The sequence below is a fragment of the Panthera uncia genome, chromosome B4, assembly GCF_023721935.1.
Source record: "Panthera uncia isolate 11264 chromosome B4, Puncia_PCG_1.0, whole genome shotgun sequence".
NCBI lineage: Eukaryota > Metazoa > Chordata > Mammalia > Carnivora > Felidae > Panthera > Panthera uncia.
The window spans coordinates 137,916,623-137,938,178 of NC_064809.1; the positions used below are offsets into that span (position 1 = coordinate 137,916,623).

The 21,556-nt window shown below is 67.1% G+C and overlaps 2 protein-coding genes across 6 annotated transcripts; both read left to right on the forward strand.

The window, feature by feature from the left end:
• Nucleotides 1-7: 7 nt before the first annotated feature.
• On the forward strand, nucleotides 8-7,505 carry PANX2 (pannexin 2). The gene is made up of 3 exons (XM_049626577.1): nucleotides 8-233; nucleotides 4,230-5,687; nucleotides 6,206-7,505. Exons 1-3 carry the CDS (start codon nucleotides 8-10, stop codon nucleotides 6,547-6,549), a joined length of 2,028 nt encoding a protein of 675 aa, XP_049482534.1. The 3' UTR covers nucleotides 6,550-7,505.
• A 4,120-nt stretch (nucleotides 7,506-11,625) lies between these two features.
• On the forward strand, nucleotides 11,626-21,295 carry TRABD (TraB domain containing). Of its 5 annotated transcripts, none has more exons than XM_049626579.1 (10): nucleotides 11,626-11,731; nucleotides 16,859-16,927; nucleotides 17,330-17,408; nucleotides 17,839-18,005; nucleotides 18,305-18,445; nucleotides 18,882-18,992; nucleotides 19,074-19,225; nucleotides 19,373-19,638; nucleotides 19,754-19,865; nucleotides 19,996-21,295. In XM_049626579.1, exons 2-10 carry the CDS (start codon nucleotides 16,895-16,897, stop codon nucleotides 20,171-20,173), a joined length of 1,239 nt encoding a protein of 412 aa, XP_049482536.1. In that variant the 5' UTR covers nucleotides 11,626-11,731; nucleotides 16,859-16,894; the 3' UTR covers nucleotides 20,174-21,295. The 5 variants fall into 5 exon arrangements, with proteins under 5 accessions (XP_049482536.1, XP_049482538.1, XP_049482537.1 ...); XM_049626581.1 differs by having other exon boundaries at nucleotides 11,627-11,731; nucleotides 19,466-19,638; XM_049626580.1 differs by having other exon boundaries at nucleotides 11,627-11,731; nucleotides 19,086-19,225.
• The last annotated feature ends 261 nt before the right edge of the window (nucleotides 21,296-21,556 follow it).

Consider the following 21,556-nt stretch of genomic DNA (forward strand, 5'->3'; position numbering starts at 1 on the left):
CCCCCCCATGCACCACCTCCTGCAGCAGTCGGCGGACATGGCGACCGCGCTGCTGGCCGGGGAGAAGCTGCGCGAGCTGATCCTGCCGGGCGCGCAGGACGACAAGGCGGGCGCGCTCGCCGCGCTGCTGCTGCAGCTCAAGCTGGAGCTGCCCTTCGACCGCGTGGTCACCATCGGCACCGTGCTGGTCCCCATCCTGCTCGTCACCCTGGTCTTCACCAAGAACTTCGCAGGTGAGGCTGGGGGCGCGCCCCGAGTCCCCGCCCCGGCGGCCCGCCGCCGGCCACCCGCTCGGGCCCGGGCTGGGGCTGGGGGTGGAGGTGGGGGTGGGGGGCCTCCCAGCGCGCCCCCGAAGGCCGCCCCCCCTCCTCCCCGCATCGTCGCCCCTGTGTCGCCAGGCGCCCAGGGCTGCCTGCGAGACCCCCACCCCCCGCCTCGGATGCATTGTTCCCACTCTCCGTGCGCGCCCCGCCAGCAGCGGGTGGACCCGTCCCGGACCCGGTGGTCTCAGGCGTCAATGAGGCTCGGGGTCTGGCAGGCGAGCCCGGGAGGGGGAGTGGGCAGGCTCTGAGCGGAGGAGGAGTGGAGAGAAGGACAGCTGATGCCAAAGGCCGGCAGAGCGCCCGCGCGGCAGGCAGAGTGCGGGGGGCCGGGCTCGCCGCGAGGGTCCCTGAGATGCGGGCGGGTTCCGGTCGGCGGCGGGGAGAGGCCTTGGTCCGGGCGCCGCGAGCCCGCGAAGGGACGCCGCGGAGGTCGGGGAGGCTGGGCCGAGCACCCTGCTGGCGGGCAGTGGACCCTCCTGGCCAAGCCGGAGGCGGGAAGCCTGTGAGGCCGGTGCAGGTGGAAGACGGGGCTCGACAGGGGCAGAGACGGGGACCAGCACAGGGGGAGTCCGAGATGTCGAGGCCGCAAGTGGCTGTCCGGGGGGCACCAGGAAGACTCTGGTTGAGGTGGGTTCAGGAGTGGGAGGAGGCACGGGGGGGGGGCGGTGAGGAGGAGGAGAGTGGTGGGCAGTGCCCCCGCCCTCCCTAAGGAGCCGGTGGGTCTGCCAGGCGGAGGCCGCTGGCTGGCTGGAGGCAGGGAGTGGCGCCCCCCCCACCCAGATCTGGCTGGCGATGGGTCCAGGGGGGCCCCTCAGCATTCCACTGGCCATGCTCGAGGGCCAGAGGTGCCGGCCCAAGGCAGAGGGGGTGGGGGCTCCTGTGCACCCCTCCAGGAGGGACATGTGACCCTGTCCCCTGAGTGACATTGGCAGACCTTCTTGCACTCTGCATTGGTTCTGCCCCAAACGGCTCGCTTTTTAGGGGTCCTCATGACCTGGGAACTTCAGACCTGAATGGAGTACGTGCCCAGACACTCAGACACGCCCAGGACAGGACATTCCCTCGGGGATGGGAGGCTCCACGCGCTCAGACACAGGTGTGACCCACAAGTGTCACTCAGGGCACATGTGGATGTATTCCGTTTCTAACGCTACTGGATCAAATATGCACAAACTTGGTGATTCAAAACAACAGAACAGCTGTCAGTCTGGGGACCGCAGGTGCAAAATCCAGGTGTGGGCGGGGCCTGGCTCCCAGAGGCTCCGGGGAGGGTCCCTCCTGCCTCTCCAGTTTCTGAGGCTTCCTCGCCCAGTCTCTGCTTCCATTTTCACAAGGGCACCTCCTCCCTGGGTGTCTGGGTCCAAATTCCTCTTTTTTACGAGGACTCCAGTCATTGGGTTGGGGCCACCCTACTCCAGTGTGATCTGATCTCGATCACATCTGCAAAGACCCTATTTCCAAACAAGGTCAGATTCACGGGTACCAGAGGTCGGGACTTGGAACATCTTTTCGGGGGACACGATTCTGTCCCCTACAGATGTGCACAGTGGGGCAGGCTCAGGACCGTCATCCTCAGGTGACTCTCCTGTCTCCTCCATTCTGAGGTTCTGTGAGTCCAGCTCACCCCGTGTGGAGCCTCAGCGCCCCTCTGCATCCAGCCAGGCTTGGGCTGCTGGCGTTTCCCAAGTTCATCCTTCATCCTTGGTCCGGGGGGTGCCCTGAGCCTTCCTGTGCCGGCCCGCCCCTCCACATTGACCTACATTTGCACACTGACATGCATGCGTCCACCTGGGCCCCTGAGCATGGACAAGGCAGGCCTTGTGAGCCTGGCCCCCTGGGACCTGGCATGCCCCGTGGAACACGCCTGGCCTTCGGGGTCCAGGGCTGCCCCAGGATAGTGTGTCCCAGATCACGGAACGAAGCAGGGCTGGCACCAGCTGATCAAGTGTTCTCTCTTGCGTCGCTGAGAGGCCTTGCTCCAGCGGTCGCTCGCCTCGCCTGGACTAGGGTTCGAGGCAGGACAGTGGCTTTGTCGTAGTCTGAAGTGACCCATCTCCTGGTGCTTCACACAGAGCTTAGAAGCGCCCACGTCCCCTCCCCAGGCCCAAGGACAGTGGGGCGCAGGAAACAGCGCCCTGCAGGCAGGAACCACACGTCCACAGGGTGAACTTCCAGGAGCGACCCTGCGACGACACACGGGGACGGGCTGGGGCAGGACTGCAAGAGGGACATGAGGTCAGAGGCTCTGGAGGCCCCTCTGCCCAGCCCCCGCCCCGGACAGGAGCACACTTGGGGACCCCGTCCCCCCAGCACCATATCAGCATCCATCTGTGAAGGTGTCGGCCCAGGGGCAAGGGTCCAGCATGCGCCCTGTTGCGGCCAGAAGGATCCATGACCCGCCTGCTGGGAGCTGGCTGGGGGCACGGGCCTCGAACACTCCCCCGCCGACCCTGCCCAGGGTGGATGCCCGGTGCCTGGGTCCTCGCTGCGTGAGGGTCCCCCTGGAGCAGGGTGTGCCCATCGGGGACACGACAGTAAACATTCTGGCACCACCCAGCATGGTGAGGCGCTGATGCGGTGGCACCGGCCTCCTGGCCTAGAACCTGGCACATCCCCAGGGTGGGGGGCAGCGGGCAGCAGGGAGACCCCATGGCTCCCGGCCGGGGTTGCTGTGAGCAGCCCCCACCCCACACTGGCACCGACCCCTGAGCAGTGGACAGAGGGGCCAGGTGGGCAGACAGCCTCAAGGGAAGCCAGGTTCCTCAGAGGTTATACGGGGTCCGCGCAGGGGAACTGACAACTGCTTTTTCTTGAAGTGGCCCCACGTGACCTGGGTGTGCCACTCTAGCCTGAAGGCGTGCAGGTGTCCCCAGAGTGTGTGCCCTTTTCCAAAAGAAAAGAAGGCAAGCGCTTTGCCCCTCCCAGGACTGGTGAGCCTGAGGTCCCGGCGGGGGGGGGGGCGGCTGAATGGTCTCGGGGGAGGGGTGCCACACATGTCAGGGGCCAAGTCTCCCTGGGAGGACGTGGGGGCCACGAGCCAGGTCTGGGGGTAGGATCTCGGCAGCACTGGAGGAAGGCCGCTGACCCGCTCTGCATGGTGAGAGGGGTCCAGCTGGCCCGACGGCAGAGTGGCCGGGTCCTTCAGCGGCCGTGAGCCTGGGGGGCCAGTGCTGCAGATGGCACCGGGCCTGCCAGGTGGGGGCCCCCTGCAGCACCAGACACATTCTTTTGCTGTGGTTTTTGTGCCCGTCATCATCGGGGAGGGAAAACACAGCCCAGGGACGGCCACTTTTCCCGCAGTTCGGGCGGCATCCACTGTTCCTGGTGGCAGACACTGCGGTCCTGCTGGTGAGGCTTCGTGTCAGGTTCCAGGTCCCTGCCCTTGCCCACCTAGCGTCTGGGATTCCCAGGTCTGCCGTTCTCCGGGACAATGGGTCTTGGACAGGCACCCCTCACCCCTGCACGGCAGGCAGGGCCCACATCTATAAGTGCCCCTGGCCAGGTGGGACCTGCCCCGGCCATCTGCCCTCTCAAAGATGAAGCCGCAGGCACTGCAGGGCCAGGGGTCTAACTCTGCCACTGGAAAAGGGCCCTGGGCCGAGGGGCCTGTCCTGCTGCCCTCTGGGATTGGGTTTCCCCCGGTGCACACAGAGACTCTTTGGATACGGAGAGGGACCTGAGGTTTGAAGTGCAGGTCAGTCGCGGGTGGGGGCTGGGGCTGGCAGGGCTGTACCCCCCCACCCCCACCCTGTGCCACAGCCAACTGCTGGGGGGTGGGGGCGGGGGACCCTGGGTGAGACCTCCGTGCCCCGGGCTGGTCGTAAGGGATGGAGCATCTCCTGGGCCCCGGAGCCTTTCTGTGTGGGGAACAGCAGGCCCCAGCCCGAGTCTCCTGTCTGCCCCCAGAGGAGCCCATTTACTGCTACACGCCGCACAACTTCACTCGCGACCAGGCGCTGTACGCTCGCGGCTACTGCTGGACGGAGCTGCGGGACGCGCTGCCGGGCGTGGACGCCAGCCTGTGGCCGTCGCTGTTTGAGCACAAGCTGCTGCCCTACTCGCTGCTGGCCTTCGCGGCCATCATGTACGTCCCCGCGTTGGGCTGGGAGTTCCTGGCCTCCACCCGCCTCACCTCGGAGCTCAACTTCCTGCTGCAGGAGATCGACAACTGCTACCACCGCGCCGCCGAGGGCCGCGCCCCCAAAATCGAGAAGCAGATCCAGTCCAAGGGGCCCGGCATCACGGAGCGCGAGAGGCGCGAGATCATCGAGAACGCCGAGAAGGAGAAGAGCCCGGAGCAGAACCTGTTCGAGAAGTACCTGGAGCGCCGCGGCCGCAGCAACTTCCTGGCCAAGCTGTACCTGGCGCGGCACCTGCTGATCCTGCTGCTCAGCGTGGCGCCCATCTCCTACCTGTGCACCTACTACGCCACGCAGAAGCAGAACGAGTTCACGTGCGCGCTGGGCGCGTCCCCGGACGGGCCGGCAGGGGGCGCGGCGGCGGGGGCGGCGGCCGTGCGCGTCAGCTGCAAGCTGCCGTCCGTGCAGCTGCAGCGCATCGTGGCGGGCGTGGACATCGTGCTGCTGTGCGCCATGAACCTCATCATCCTCGTCAACCTCATCCACCTCTTCATCTTCCGCAAGAGCAACTTCATCTTCGACAAGCTGCACAAGGTGGGCATCAAGACGCGCCGGCAGTGGCGCCGCTCGCAGTTCTGCGACATCAACATCCTGGCCATGTTCTGCAACGAGAACCGCGACCACATCAAGTCGCTCAACCGGCTGGACTTCATCACCAACGAGAGCGACCTCATGTACGACAACGTGGTGCGGCAGCTGCTGGCCGCGCTGGCCCAGTCCAACCACGACGCCACGCCCACCGTGCGCGACGCGGGCGTGCAGACCGTCGACCCCAGCGCCAACCCCGCCGAGTCCGAGGGCTCCGCCGAGCCGCCCGTGGTCAAGCGGCCGCGCAAGAAGATGAAGTGGATCCCCACCAGCAACCCGCTGCCCCAGCCCTTCAAGGAGCCGCTGGCCATCATGCGCGTGGAGAACAGCAAGGCCGAGAAGCCCAAGCCCGTGCGCCGCAAGACGGCCACCGACACGCTCATCGCGCCGCTGCTGGACGCGGGGGCGCGCGCCGCGCACCACTACAAGGGCGGCGGGGGCGACGCGGGGCCCGCCCCCGACAAGAAGCATGCGCGCCACTTTTCCCTGGACGTGCACCCCTACATCCTGGGCACCAAGAAGGCCAAGCCCGAGGCCGTGCCCGCCGCCGCCCTGCCCGCCTCCCGGAGCCAGGAAGGGGGTTTCCTGTCCCAGGCGGAGGAGTGCGCGCTCGGCTTGGCCGCAGCCCCCACCAAAGGTAGGCAGCCGGGCACCCCGGGCCCCGGGGAAGGCAGCCCCCCCCCGCGCGCGCGGTCCTCCCGGAACCGTGTGAAAGGCGCTGAGGAGCTGGCTGGGTGCACGAAGCTGGTGGGCGGTTGGGGTGGGGGGGGCAGCCTCCAACCTGAGGGGACATTGCAGGCGGGCCCTGCCGGGCCCCGTGAAGCAGCTAGGAGAGCCCCAGGGGGATAGGACAGTAGGGTCACTCCGGCTCCAGAGAAGAGTCTGGAAATGGGCACTGCCGCTCCCGAGGCCGCGGGAGATTGAGCCCAAACGGGCTGGGTGGGAGGTGGTGGTGCAGAGGGGGTCGGCCTGGCCCCGCCTGGCTAAGGAGGCTGAAAGAGAGAGAATCAAGCCCTCGCGGGGCACTGGGTGGGGTGGGGGGGGCCTTAAGCCGCAGCCCGCCCTCCCGCGGCCGGCCTGCCGTGGTGGGTCTGCCCCGGTGGAGAGAGGGGTGGCCCGAGGGTGTGACGTGCCTGTGTCCCTGGCCGTTGGCAGACGCTCCGCTCCCCGAGAAGGAAATCCTGTACCCCGCAGAGGCAGCCCGCGCCGCGCTTCCTCCCGGGGGCCCGTTTCACGTCTGCTCGCCCCCCGCAGCCCCCGCCACAGCTCCTCTGTCGCCAGCCAGCCTAGGCAAGCCCGACCCCCTGGCTATCCTGAGCCGCAACGCCACGCACCCGCTGCTGCACATCAGCACGCTGTACGAAGCCCGGGAAGAGGAGGACGGGGGCCCCCGGGCTCCCCCGGACGTGGGCAGCCTCATCGCCATCCCCCCGCCCCAGCAGATGCTCATCGCCACCTTTGACGAGCCCAGGACAGTAGTGAGCACTGTGGAGTTCTGAGGGGCAGGGCTGCCCGGCCGCCACAGAGCAGCGCGTGACCCGGCGGTGCCGCTGACCGCGGCCCCGAGTGGGTGTGGCCCCTCTGCTTTGCCCCCCCAACCGCCCGCACCTCCTGGCCTCCTGTCCGCATGCCACGGGGCCCGGCACCTTGCCCACCCGGCCCCCGAGGCAGCACCGCCGGGGTGCCGGCCGGGCCAGGGGCTGGCCTCGACCCCAGCGGAGCCCCCAGCCCCCCAGCCGGCGAGGCCTGGAGCCGCCTTCCCCCTCCCCCCGCAGCAGGCGCTCAGCCGTGAGATTGAAGAGTGTATTTTTTTAGTCCATTTTGTCTTGGGTCCGGGATGCCGGCCCTGAGGGGCCCGGCTGTGGCAGGACGCCTCTGCTCCTGAGCCTGGAAGGAGGCTGGGGGTGAGCACACCACCAGGCCTAGCCGTGCCGAGGGGCCATGCTCAGGTTTCCCCGCTGCAGGGACCAGGAGCCCCGGGGCGGGAGGTGCCGGGGCCCACCCTCCATCAGATCAACATATGCACTTTCTCCTCGTACCCCGACATACCCGTACTTTATTTTACTATGATTACTGTAACTACCGAGTGTACGTATTATCAGGACACAGGACGGCGTGTGCGTGGGCGCGTGAGCGAGAGGGCGAGGGCGCCGGCGTGCAAGTGGATGTGTGCGTGAGTGGGCACGAGCGGGCGGGCGCCAGCGCGAACGCACGGGTGTGTGACTGGGCACGGGGCTGAGACGGTGTGGACGCCAGCGTGCAAGGGAAGGAGTCCAACGCAATAACCACGTCCCCCCACCCAGGCCACCAGCCCCCCACCCGAGGGCCCACGCTGCTTCCGGTGGGCACCCAGGGCTGGCGCTCGGAGGGTCTGTCCCTATTACCTCAGCCACGGTGACAACGTGACAGTATTAACAAGGTAGCACCGAGCATATCAATAAATATTATTCTGATACCGCCCGAGTCCCGTGTGGTCCGTCTGCAGGAGGCCTGTGCTCTGAGCTTCCCGCGTCAGGGCGCCTCCGCTCACCATGGTCACGGGAGGCCGTGGGAGGTGCCCCGCTGCCCTCCAGGTCACCTTGGGGGCTCTACCGCACCCACAGTCAAGCGTTTGTCACTCGTGGTTGACAGGTCGTGGCCTCTAACATGCACGCCCTCTGCGCCATGGGGTGACTCAGGTGAGCCCTGCCCCATCGGGGCTCGCAGACGCAGCAAAGACAAAGGCATGAACCCCCAGGAAGCTGTCCCCTCCATCGGATGCTTGGGGGGCAGGGGCCTGTTGGGTACACTCAGGGGAGCAGGGAGAGCCGAGAACACTTCCTGGAAGAGGCACCCTTGATGTGGTCTGGGGGTGCTCATGATATTACAGGGACCCAGGACAGGGCACCTTCAACACTGGGCCCGGGACTCAGCTGGGGCTGAGGGCAGTCCCATGGGTCCACCTTGCAGCCACACGCCCTCCAGTCCATGGCTGATGACCCCGAGAATCTGAACAGGGGCTCCTTGGAGGCAGCGAGCTGGGGCAGCCAGACCAGCAAACTGTGGGCGCTAGGGCAGGCGGGTGCCGGCCTCACACGGTCAGGCTTGGCAGAGATCAAGCGGGCCCACTTGCTGTGCCGCAAAGACCTGACTGGCCCGGCCCCCTGGGATCCCCTCGGCAGGCCTGTCCGTGGGGGGAGCCTGACCTTCCCCAGAGCTGGGTGATCACTCAGAGACACAAGCAAAGGACTGCATCCTTCCGTTGGCTTTGAACGCAAGTTTCACCACCACTCTGGTCTGGGGAGGCCAGCAGATCAGGGGACAACTGCCATCGAAAGACAGCTCATCACTCACAGGTCCCAAGGGGAGGGGGCACGATGTGCCCAGGCTGGGGGCCACAGGGGGAAGCACCAGGCAGTCAGGAGGCAGAATGGGAACGAGAGAGGGAGCCTTTCCTGTGGGTGAGGCAGGTGCAGGCTTAGAACTGGCTCGTGTGAGTCACGTCCGCGGGCCCCGGGGTTCCCCTAGTTGTCGGGCACCCGCCCTGGGTAGTGGGGGCAGGTGACGGAGAGTGTGGGAGTCCCACAGAGGGGGTGCTGGGCCGGGGCTCTGGACTGGCCGGTTTGCACACGGGAGTTTGTTGTCTCTAGGAATTAGCCAGCCCGGGGAGGAGTCGGCACAGCCCGGTGTCAGAACACGAGGCAACGAAAAGGCATCATTAATACACCCTGTCCCCAGAAAGCACCCCCCTCACCTGAGCCACGACACTCCTCCCGGCCCGGCATCCCAGGCCGTGAAGCCCACCGCCCCTCGGGTTGGCGCTCACTGTTTCCATGTGTCCAGGGAAGAGACCCTGTGTCCCCGTAGGACCTGAGCAGCCCAGCCGGTCCTACAGGGTGGGACCGGCCCCTGGCCCCTCGGCAGCGCCCCCCTTGGCCCCCCGCCATCAACCGGCCCCGTGACCCTGGGCGGGGTGGCTGTGTCCACCTGGGGCACTCAAGTCGTGCTGGCCTCAGGCAGCTGCTTTGGCCACAGTCTCCCTGCTGTTTCGTGAGTGGAGCTGGAGTCCCCAACCCTCCAAGGCCACGCTCACCTCCCCACCGCCGCCCGTCCACATGCAGAGCTCAGCCGGGCCCCGCTTGGCTCATCCTGCCCCGTGGCTCTGCTCAGAGTGGACTCAGAGTGGACGCGGCCCCAGGGCCCCGCAGAGGCGCGGCGAGTCTGCCTCACGCACCCTTCCTCCCGCCAGCGAACACAGGTACCGCTGGCTGAGGGACATGCGCACACACGCAGGTCCAGGCAGGGCTAGGGGCACCCCTGCTGGGGAGTCCCCCGGTCCCACGGAGCCACCTCCATGTCTTGGGTGAGATGGCTCTGCCAGGCTGCCGGCCACCCGTCCCCTGGGCCAAGGCCGAGCAGGACACTTCAGACCCGGTCTCATCCAGAGCTCTGTCCTTGGAGTGTGACTGAGCCCCTGCCCTGGTTTGTTGGGGAAGAGGAGAGCCCCCGTAATCATCCCACAGAAGCACACCTCTTAGCGCAGGTGCTGAGGGATGCCACCCGACCCGGTGAGGGCAGGGGGGCGCCCCACGGGCTCCAGTGTTCATCTGAAGCCCCATCTCCTCTCTCCTTCCCTCTGGCCAGGGCACTGTGGCAGGTGTGGGCAACCGTCCCCGACTCAGAGGAGACGGCTCAGGAAAGACCTCGCGCTCCATCCCACACGCCCCAGACGGGCCACGCCAGCACCACGGGGGCATCTCAACCAGACTCACTCCAGACCCCGGGGAAGTCCCCCCACCCCTCAGTGTGGACCACAGCATACTGCCTGGCAAAACCCTGCTGCTCTCCTATGTGAAGATGGCCGAGGCGGTCGGGAGGGCAGACACGACCGGCCCCCGGGGGAGAACGATAGCTGGACACGAGCGCGCACCAGAGGCGCACGGGCCAGAGTGTCCTCCTTTAGGACAGAGGCCACCCGGAGGCCAGCTAGGCCCTTCGGGGACCAAGAAGCTGCAGGAGAGAAGTGTCAGCCCGGAGGCCCCACGTGCAGTCTCTCGTATACAGAGCTCTGCCGGCAAACAGCCCAGCCTGCCGGCCAGCGCCCCAGCCGCACACCAGGAGTGGCCAGGGGATTGCCTCCCACATCAGCTGGACCCCAGGAGAAACCCCGCCAAAGAACGGGGGAGCCTGTGACCCCTACAAGCCACCAGTGCCAGAGCCGCTCAGAAGCCTGGGACTGCGGCCACCGCCTCTCTTCCTGGAACCTGAGGGGAATCCCGGTGCCGGTCTGGACTGGACTATCCCCTCACTCCCAAGCGGCTCCAGGCTGGGGGCGGGACAGCCTGCTCCAGGCAGGCACTACTGAGGCCCCCACTCCAGCCAGTGGCCCCAGAGAACGGCCTGTCCCAGGGCCCGGAAGTGCAGACATGTCTCCCTCTTCCTTTTCTAAAGGGCTTCCCTCCCTGCTATTCACCAGCTTTCTGTGGAGCCTGGAGTCCTGGCCCCAGGGCAGGGCCAGAATGTGAGGGCACCTGAGTCAGGTCTAGGATGTGGGCACAAGCTCGGTGGAGCTGGCTGGGGGGGGGGGGGGGGGGGGGGGGCGGGAGGGGGGGGGGGGGGGGGGGTCCACGTATCCAGGATGGGGGAACAGGCAAGCCATCTGCACATCCACCGCCTGCAGGGTACCCAGCCCCAGAGCCCTGCTGCAAGGACGGAGGCGGAGGGCCCCGGCGAGGGCAGCAGCCCCCGGGGCCCCCACAGCCCCCCGCTCGCCGCCGCTCCAGCGCCCAGTAATGGGGGTCGGGGTCGGGAGCGCTCCGCATGCGGAGAAGAGGGAGGGCCGGCTCAGGACGCCCCACTGCGGGTGGTCGTGGGCATTGAGAGTCCCCCTCCCACGCCCCACAGCCCACTTGGCCACATGGGGACGACGAGGGGCCGGAGACTTGGCGGTTGGAGCCCCTCCGCTGGCAGTGGGACGGGAGCTCCAGACGCACCAGGGTCCGCCTGTCCTGAGACCCTCCCCCTCCCCGTACAGACCTCCGGGGTTTAGGGTCCAGGTCTCAGCCTGGTCGGTCCCACCCTCCCAGGGGACCCCACCCACTAAGTCGAGGGATGGCCCGGTCGCCTGCGGGCGGGAGTCTCGGCACCCCCCAACCCAGGACGAGTCACGCGGGCGTGCTCCACAACCAGAGTTTTCTGCTCCTCGCATCTCACCAGGGGCTGCAAGCCTCTCCGTGGACATTACCCGTGGAAACATTATCCCTTTTCCAGACTGGGAGCTGCAGTCAGAGAATTTAAGAGTGCTCGGACACAAGCCCGGGGACTCGAACTCATGCCTCCACCGTCACCTCCTTCCTCCTGGAACCGGAGGCGCCGGGGGCGGGGCAGGGCGGGGCGGGGCTTCTCGCGCGCGGCCCCCTGGGAAGTGTAGTCCGCCGGCGCTCGCGCGCAGCCCCCTGGGAAGTGTAGTCCGCGGGTGGCTGCGCGCGGACCCCTGGGAAGTGTAGTCCACCGGCGCGAACCGGGCGCGCCGACGGAGCGGACGGGCGACGCGTGGAACTGCGCTTCCCGGCATGCCGAGCGCCGCCCGCCCCCGTCCCCGGGCCGTCCGGCCGCCCCGCCCCCGGTCCCGGCCCCGGTCCGCCCCGTCCGGTGGGGCGACGAGCCGCATGGAGGCCGGCTGAGGAGCGCCGCCCCGCCTCGGTACGCTGCGCGGCGAGGGTCCCGGCTGACGGGCCGGGGGCGGGGGCCCCCTCGCTCTGGGCCCGGCCCAGTCAGCCCCCAGCGTGGGGCCTGGGGTCGGAAGGGTCAGCCGTGGCCCGTGAGGAGTGCGCGCGGGGCCGGGCCGGCGGCCGGGGCTCGCGGGGACAGGGGGCGGGCGGAGCAGGCTTGCGGGCTCGGGTGGGGCTCCCGGCGCGGGGGCCGCGGGCGAGAAGCGGGGGCCGCACCTCTGCGGGTGGAGACCCTGGGCTCTTCCCGAGTGCCGGTGGCCTCTGCCCGTCAGGCTGAGCGAGCGGGGCTGCCATATGGCGGGGTGGACGGCGCGGCCGAACTCCGCAGGCCTGCAGCAGTCTGCGCTCTGTTTCCGTGAAGCGGCTTTACTGAGCTGTAACTTATGTGCCACGAAGTACCGCGTAGGAGAGTCTCCGTAAAACTGTCCCAGCACAGGCAAGGCTGCCTTGGCTTCGGCATCTCAAAAAACAGCCAGGAAGTCTGCTCGGAAGTCCTTGCCACCTTTGGAGATCGGGACAGCCTCGTTAGGAGAATGGGTGGTTTCCAGGTGGAAGCCTACTTACTGGCTTCGGGGTTCCCTGGAGAGGAAGATGGGCAGGCCGCCAGGCTCACTGCTTTCTTGGGCAGGCTCCCCTCTCCCTAGGTCTCTTGTCCCCTTTGCTCTCCTGCTCGCCCCCTTGCAGTGTGACTGGAAGGGAGCCTTGACCCTAGGACCACTGGGCAGTCTTGCAGGCTGGTGGTGCTCCCTACACAGCGCCCTGCAGTGGTGATCAGGGCGGGGGCCCAAGGTTGGGCGGGGTGCAGGCTCCAGCAGGGCCAGCCAGGGGTGGCGGACAAGGAGCCATTCAGGCCTCCACCCCAAATGCAAGTTGGCCTGTGGCCTCTACCCCAATCCCAGACTTTGCCACACTTCCATAAAGCAGGTGCTGCCAGACCCGGGGGTGTCCATGGCCAGGGGGGCCCAGGCTTAAGAAGTGGGGGCGTTGGGAAGTTCAGGGCTTTGGCCACGTCCCGCTGTCTCCCACTTGGTCATTTGTTTCTGCAGCCCGCTGGTCTGTCCAGTCTGGGACCTTTGGCTTCCTGAGCAAGCCCAGTGGGTTGGTTCGGAGATGCGGCCTTTTCTGGGAACCCCATTTGGTGCCAGTCAGCCCTGGCCACACTGAGAAGCGGGCTGGGATCCGGGGGGCAGTTTGTGGCTTCTCAATTTTTAGAGCGTGGAGGGGGCGGTGATGGTGCCTCAGTCTGCTCTGCAGCCATAACAGAACCGCAGAGACGAGGCTTAAATAGCAGACTGTTTTCTCACAGCTCTGGAGGCTGGGAGTCGAAGATCAAGGTGCCGGCAACCTGGTTGCTGCTGAGGGCTTTGTCGTCCTGGCTTGCAGACGGCTTTCCTCTCCCTGTGTGCTCACGTGGCCAGCTGCCTGGTGTCTCTTCTCATAAGAGCCCTAGTACCATCATGGAGCCCCACCCTCATGACTTCGTGTAACCTTAGTCACCTCCCAGAAGTCCCACCTCCAAACACTGTCATCATGGGGATTAGGGCTTCAATACTGAACTCCGGGGGACACAGTTCAGTGCATAGAGGTGGGACCCAGGAGAAGGTCGGCTGCCTGGGCCGGGCAGGCAGGAACCTGTGTCACTCACACTGACCTGTCCGACGTTCTCGGCTTCCATCCTGAAATGCACACCCGGCAGGACAATTTCCGACACTTCGTCCGATGCAGAACCCCTTAACCCGCTACTCTGATTTGTGTCTCAGGGCTCACAGCGCGGGTGCGACCCTGACGGAGGCGGGGCTTTCCTGTCCTTTGAGCAGGCCCTTCGCTGGAGTCCTGGACAAGTTGGGTCCCAAAGCTGTTGGGGATTCCCGCTGCTTTGGAGTCTGACTTCCTGGAAGTGTGCGGGTGATTGTGCTGCTGTCCTGTGCGTGCAGGACTATAATTTCTAGAGCCAGATAGTGGTGTGGCCCTTTCCAGAGAAGGAGACAGTTGGGGAAAACTCACGTTTCAGTGTCTTCTGAACCAGATTGCTGGCTCTTTTCCTGCCCCGACAGGAGTAAGTGCACAGAGGTCTGGAGGTCACGGGCTGAAGTGAAGACTGAGTGTGGTACCTGTCTCGCAGCCAGGAGAGGGCCTAGTGTGTGCAGACAGATGGGACGGCTGGGTGACTGCTCCGAGCGCCTCGATCCTAGAGGCAGGAGCCGAGTCCTCGCGGGTTGAAGGGTCCTGCCCGGGCCTCGCCGCACCACGTCGCTGGCCCTGCTGGTCTGAGGTCCGGCCCAGCATGCTACCCTCTGCAGCCTGGTCGCTGGCATCTGGCCACAGGTCGTCTCCGTGGACCGTCCTGCTTGGCAGCGACAGCTGGCTGGAGGGGGATGAGGAGGCTCTTCCTGCTTCATGCCAGGGTCACAGGCTCCCAGCATCGGTGGCTGTGGCCCGGCCAGGTAGCAGGGCCACGTGCTGGAGCGTGGATTCAGGAGGGGGCACGGGTATCTCCCCTGGAGGGTGTCAGCCAGGGGCCTCCTGGTCCCCGCAGCGTGCGGTGGTGGAGGGAGCTGTTAGGACCTGTAGATCCGGACAGCGTGTGGCGGGAAACCAGGAGGCACGTGGACGCCCCACAGCAGCTACCGGCGGGTGCAGGGAGTGGAGGCTGAGCCCAGAGGCCTGCGGGAGGCGGGAGGCACTTTGCTGCCCTCCTGGCAGCCGGGAGAGGCTCAGGCCTCAGCTGTAAATATTTGAAACTGCATATGGGGGTGGGGGGCGGTTAAGCCATTGAAATGACATCCTACAAGGCTATTGCCAGGGGACCCCGCCCCCGCAGCGGAGGGAAACCAGGGTATCGGAAGGTGTGTGGAGGCAACAGCCTCAGACAAAGAGGCTTCTCAGAATCTCAGACGCTTGGTGTTGAAGGAGCCTCGGTGGCCTTCCTGCCTGACTAGGCCAGGTGCCCACCTCTGGGGAGCAGCTGCAGGAGGGGACCCGGGTGCTGTGCCACAGTGGGGGGCCGAGCCATTGCCGACTCGAGGCTTGTCTGCCACCCCCGGCCTGTAGGATGCAGGACCTGGAAGGGCCTCCCCAGAAAGGTGCCCCTGGCCCGCACAGAGTGGGGCCTGCCTGTCCCCTGTGGGCACAGAGGGTCGTCTGGCCAGAGGGAGGGGGAGGGAGGGAGGACGCGCCCTGGACCTGCGCCCTAGACCTGTAGCCACCACACCGTGGGAGGGCGGGCTGAGGCACCACGGTGACCTCCGTGGTGACCTCCCGCTTGCGTGTTCTTACAGGAGCCTTCCTGCCAGGGCACAGGATGTTTTCTTAAAAAGTTTTTCTAGTACCTTGGCAGCCGCGTGCTGCTTGGGAGAACTGTTTGCTTTTCTGCGTGGAGCCTGACAAAGGGCCATCGTCCCGCCTGCCCGACTGGGCCGGCTCTGGGGCCTGGGGGTGGGGGGGCGGGGGGGCGGGAGCTCCAGTGACCGCTCAGCCCCACCCCTCCAGCTCCAGGCTCCGCTTCCTGTTTGCACTTCAGTTGGCACCTTGCGCGGTGGAGCGCTTTCCTTCTGTGAAGCAGGAAGCGGGGGCTTTGGGGCTCCTGGACAGGAGGTACTGGGGGAGGGGTGCTTAGGAGGCCAGGCCCTCCTCCCCTCCGCAGCCGCCCCTTTCTGCTGGCCCGGAGAGGCCGGGGCCCAACGGTGTCCTCTAGCCCCAAGCCGGTTCCTCTTCCAGAAACTGGGCCATCCTCTAGAGGGGCCGCCCCCTCCCCCCTTGGTCAGCCCCAGGGCGTGTGGGAGTGTTGGTTAAACTGGGAGGGAGCCCTGCCCTGCCCCAGGCTGCCGGCACAGGGGTGCGCGGTGAGCCACCGGTGGTCATGGCCTGGGTGAACCCTGTCTGCTCCCTGCTGCTGCGTGACCACAGGCCTGAGGGACAGGAACCTGGCCCGGCGTCGCACTGACCTTATCATTTGCCCTTCCTTCTTGTGAAAGTTTGAGAGAAGTGTGCAGCCACAGGAAAACGGGTGAGGCGAGGGTCCGTGGCGCCCTGGGGCAGCCGCACCCCGTTCCCCCAGCACTGCCCAGAGGCACATGTAACACTCATGGGCTGGGTGGGCTTGAGAACCCAGCCACGGTACCGCGGCCCAACTTCAGACAGGTCGGGGTGGTTCCCTAATCCCACAGTCTGCACGAGGTCGCTGGTCAGACTCCTCGGGGGGCCTGGTCATTTCGAGCTGCGCTCAGAGGTGGCCCCGGAGGCAGCAGCAGACCCTGGCTTGAGTTTCCGCGGCGTCTCGGGGAAGCACGGGTGAAGCCCGCGTTGGCGATGCTGCTGTCTCGCGCCTGGCGTCCAGGACCACACGTCCCGGTACAGGCCCCGGGCCCCTCACTCCCCTTGGCCCCGGAGGTCCGGATGGTCCGCTGTCCTTTGTCCTGGTGACAAAGACCTTTCCAGGAAGTGCGCCTGCTGTGCCCACATGACTGTCCTCCCCCCCCCCCCAAGCTCCTGGCTCCTTCTGGGGGGGCGGCCGGAGAGCCTCGCTCCTTCCCGCTTCCGCGATGCTGACGCTCACACTGTGGCTCCCGACGGGGCAGCGGCCGTCGCGCTGAGTCTGAGTTCCGGAGACGCCTGGATGACTCCGCTGAAGGCGTTCAGCACCAACTTGATACTCAGACTCACGTCTTCTGCTGGGTTTTCTCACCTGCGGGAGTTTGGCGCAGTGTGTTTTGTTCCAGAGCCGGAAAGGGAACGTCCCGGTCAGCCTGACTGCCCCTCAGGGCTGGTCCCTGAGCTCCAATGCCTTGTTCTCTGCGGGGTAAACGGGAGACGGGGGTGACAGGTCTGCTCGGCAGAGGACCCCCAGCTCACTGGCGGGGGTGAAGCCAGGCCTCTCCAGCTCTGTTCTTAGCCCCGTGGTGCAGGGTTTGTATGCCGCTCACAGCCAGACTCTCCCACCTGCTGTGCCGGCCACAAGGACCCTGGACCCCGGCCGTCCGCAGCTGGTGACTGACAGGTGTCAGTCTGGAAGGGCAGAGGCGGTCATGCCACCCGCGGATCTTTCAGATCAGATTGAGCCCCGTGCGCAGCTGAAAACGCGCTTCCGGTATTTCCTCAGGTGTCACTCGTCAGTGTCGGGAGCTGCCTCCCAGCCATGGAGGGGGAGGAGGAGCGGTCACCTCAGGAGGTCAGAGCCTGGGCCGGATGCTGGGCGGGGGGAGGGGGCGGCTGCTTCCTGAACGGCCTCGGGCTCGGGCTCGGGCTCCGGCCAGCTGCTCGCCAGAGTGTGGGTTCCCCCTCAGTGTGGTCGCCTGGGGTCACCGTGGCTGCTTCTGTGCATAGGAGAGCATTACGTGGCTTTTGGAGGGCGGGGGGTGGGTTCTGGGTCAGCCAGGGGGACCCTGGGGCGGGGAGCCCTGGGGGTGGGCCGTACCCAGGGAAGTGATTTCATCCCGGGGAGCACACGGAGTTCACGGAGCAGCAGCCCCTGAGTTCTTGATGGGCCCGCTGGGGACAGGTGGGTGCCAAGCGTCCCGCAGCCCCCAGGGAGGGTGGTCCCCTGACTCAGACACTCCTGTTCCCTCTGCAGGCTGACACGGAGCCCGTTGTCCCAGTGGGGTCTTCCGAGGTGGTGCCCAGGGTGCTTTCTGGAGAACCCCAGAACCTGTGTGCGTGCTCCCTGACACCATTCAGTGCTGGGGGGCCGGTGGGGGTGGGCAGCCCCTGGCCAGGCGGGGCTTGGGCTGAGTTTGTGGTGAACGGGGGGCCCCGGCCGGCCCCAGGTTGTTGGGTGGGAGGCTAAGTGCTTCAGAGCTGCCCTGGGGACCTCGGCCCTGCATGGTCACGGCCATCCCCGTCCTGGCTCCCTCGATGCCTGGCTGATTCTCATCGTGGAGACTGCAGACCCCGCCAAGGCCCAGGCCCCTTTTCACGGGGAAGGTCTGCTCCGACGGCACCGTGCCGGTCGCGTGCGCCGTAGTGAGCAGTGCTGAGTGTGGGTGGCGGCCCATCAAGGCCGGGGGAGCCCCGTGGAGAGAGCTGCTCAGGAAGGCGGGCCCCAGTGCGCACGGCACCCCAGCTGGCCCGCTGTCCTTGCAGCCGACGCCGACGCTCTGTCCCTGCTCCTGGAGATGAAGCTGAGGAGGCGGCGGGAACGGCCCAGCCTGCCGCGCACCGTGACCGAGCTGGTGGCCGAGGACGGGAGCAGGGTGTACGTGGTGGGCACAGCCCACTTCAGCGATGACAGCAAGAGGGACGTCGTGAAGGTGAGGCCCGCCACGCTGGGCTGGCCTCGGGCCGAGCGGCCCCTTCCCGCGAGCCCCCGCTTTCTCCTCCGCGACGCCAGCGGCCCTCAGAAGGGAGGTTTCTGATGCCGGGGAGGCCTCGCAGCCTCGGCACTTCTCTGTTTAGCGACCGGCGAACTTTTTGTAGCTTCTCGGTTGCTTCCGGAACCGAGTGGTGGCCACAGCAGCCGAGGCGGCCCCTGGGGCCGGGCCTCCCGGTCGGTTCCAGGGCGGCCTCCGCCTGCAGGGCCCCCGGGGCTGAGCCGGCATGTGCGTTGCAGACCATCCGGGAGGTGCAGCCTGACGTGGTGGTGGTGGAGCTGTGCCAGTACCGCGTGTCCATGCTCAAGATGGACGAGAGCACGCTGCTCCAGGAGGCCAAGGAGATCAGCCTGGAGAAGCTGCAGCAGGCCGTGAGGCAGGTGCGGCGCCGGGCGGCCTTCCGGTCAGCAGGGCCCTGGCCGGGGGCGGGAGAGGGGCTCCCCTGTACTGGGTTTCGGATGAGGGGGGACAGGCGGGTGGCGCTTCGGCCCCGAGGCGAGGGCCGGGCGGGGACCCCGGGGGTCGCCGAGCAGGCCCTGGGGCACGGGGGGGGGGGGGGGGGGTGGTGGCCGCGGAGTGCCCTCCGGCCTGCCTGCTGGCTCCAAGTGCTGCTCCCTCACGCTGACTGACGTGTGCCCCTCGGGGACACGGGCGCGGGAGTTGAGGTCTGGGCGGGGGCGGCTGGAGGGAAGTGGGGCCTCAGCATCCGCCGTGGCTGTGGCCGCCTGCCCCAGGCCCTTGCTCAGCCCCACGCCGTAGGCTGGGCCTGTGCTCTGTGCCCACGCGGCCGTTGACCCTCGGTCCCCTCCCCTGCAGAACGGGGTCATGTCTGGACTCATGCAGATGCTGCTGCTGAAGGTGTCGGCCCACATCACCGAGCAGCTGGGCATGGCCCCTGGCGGCGAGTTCAGGGAGGCCTTCAAGGAGGTGGGCCGGGGTCCGGCCGGGAAGGGGGGCTCAGTGCACGGGAGCCACCCCGGGGCTCAGGCTTCCCCAACCAACACCCAGCCCCTGCCCCAGGCCAGCAAGGTGCCTTTCTGCAAGTTCCACCTGGGCGACCGGCCCATCCCCGTCACCTTCAAGAGGGCCATCGCTGCACTGTCCTTCTGGCAGAAAGTCAAGCTGGCCTGGGGCCTGTGCTTCCTGTCAGACCCCATCAGGTAGGGCCCCTCGGCCTCCGGCAGGCAGCCCCACCCAGGAAGCGGGGCCCAGCCCCCGCCGCGTGGCACATTCCCCCTTGTTCTCGGGCTGAGCCTCCTCAAACAGGGCCTTCCCGCTCCTTCCTTCCGCCGTGATCCCAAACAAAGAGGGTACCGAGGTCCCTGCCCTGGGTCAACAGCACCGGCCTCCCGCTGGCCACCCCGTGCCCGCGAGGCTGGCAGCGCGCCCTCTGCCCCCAGCAAGGACGACGTGGAGCGCTGCAAGCAGAAGGACCTGCTGGAGCAGATGATGGCCGAGATGGTCGGCGCGTTCCCCGACCTGCACCGCACCATCGTCTCTGAGCGCGACGTTTACCTGACCTACATGCTGCGGCAGGCCGCCCGGCGCCTGGAGCTGCCCCGCTCCTCTGACGGTGACGGCGACGGCCGGCCCCGGGCGGGGGCTCCCCAGGCACCGTGCCCGCCGGGCGGGGGCTCCCCAGGCACCGTGCCCGCCGGGCGGGCGCTGATGCTTCCCTTTCCCCACAGCCGAGCCCAGGAAGTGTGTCCCCTCGGTGGTGGTGGGTGTCGTGGGCATGGGCCACGTGCCGGGCATCGAGAAGAACTGGACCACCGACCTCAACATCCAGGAGATCATGACGTGAGTGCCACCCGCGTGCGCCCTGCAGTCCCTGAGCACAGAGCCCGGCGGGGTCGCGGCCGGGCTGGGCTGGGGGCTGGGGGGCAGCGTGCGTGCCCCAGCCAGGCCCAGCCCGCCCTCCCTTCCCCAGCGTCCCCCCGCCGTCCATCTCCGGCAGAGTGTCCCGGCTGGCCGTGAAGGCCGCCTTCTTGGGCCTGCTGGGCTACGGCCTTTACTGGATGGGGCGCCGCGCCACCAGCCTGGTCCTGTCACTGCCCGTCGCTCAGTACTGTCTGCAGAGGGCGTCCGCGGCCCGGCCGCGCAAATAGGAAGGACCAACACGTGGCTGCTCCCGTGTCACCGCTGAGGGGCGCTGGGGCTGGCCCCCCCCCAACGAGGAGCGGCTGGGTGCCACCCCCTGTGGGGGTCCAGGCCCGGCCACGCCTCTCCTCCCCCAACCCGCCCAAATAAAGAAATATTTAACTGCTCTGAGCTCAGGCTTCCCAGCAGCCCCCTCCCCACCCTCATCCCCGGCCCTGCAGGGACCGCTCTTGGGGTTCACGGGCATCAGGACGCACTGGTGGGGGAGGGACCAAAGGTGCACACTGCCCCACCCCCCATCCCCGGCCCCCAGGTGAAGGGGCGTGGTGGGCACGGCCAGCCATCCCCTACCTCACTGTGCCTTCTCACGCGCTGGCAGCAGGAGCCCTGGCCCGGGAGCGAGTCCCAGTGGGTTCTGGGCCACCGGGTTCCTGGCTGGCATGTTTGGGAAGGGCCAGGTCACCCCACGCAGCTCTGTCGTGGCTCCTGGGAGCGTCCCTCCCGCCTGGGCAGCTTGGCCACGCTCGGTCGCGGCGGGCGCACACCAGCTCTGCCTGCAGACGGCGTGTGTGGTTTTGGTTTTTAAAAATGTCTGAAGTTTTTTTACTCAGGTAATTTTAACTTAAGAGAAAAACTGAAGCAAATGTCAGAAAATACTAGCCTTAAACCTGGTTGGGACAAAGAGAACGTGTGCGTGGGGGGACCTCGATCCCGAGAGGGTGAGCCCGTGGGAAAGGTCAGCCTCTGCAGGGGGGTGCCAGGCCCACCTCTGGCTGGGGGCTTCTGGGGCTGCAGCCCTCGGACGGGAGCCTTCCTCGGCCCCAACCTCAGTGGACAGCGGGCGCGTGTCCGCTGTGGGGCGGGACAGACGGAGACCCGAGGTTGGGCCGAGCCCACACGGGGCTCCCACCCCGGGCACCTCCCTGCGGCCACGCTCCGCGGGTCATGTGTCTGTGACACGGCCTCTGTGCAGCCCACCCGGGCCCCGGGGCCACGCTTGATTGTGTTTGTGTTGACTCGATGTCTGACAAAACCAGGTGAAACCCACGGCCGTGAACGGGGCCGCACCGTGTTTTCCTGTCATACGTGTACTCATTCCTGAGAAATGGAAATAAAGTCTAATTTTGGAAGCTCCTGTTTTGTGAAGTGTGTAGAAATGAGCGCAAGCGGCAGGGAGGAGGTGACGGGTGGCAGCAGGGGTGACCGGCCTGGGCCTAGTGGTCTGGAGAACTTCCTGCCGCCAACACCTGCCTCTCAGCACTAGATCTAGGCCCTGGGGCCCCCGGCACCTGCCTGTCCCAAGTGCGGACCCCGGCCCAGCGAGGACACCAGCCAAGGGGAAGTGTGCTCAGGGACAGGCAGTAGTCCCTGCCCCTCACCTCCCTGGTCCA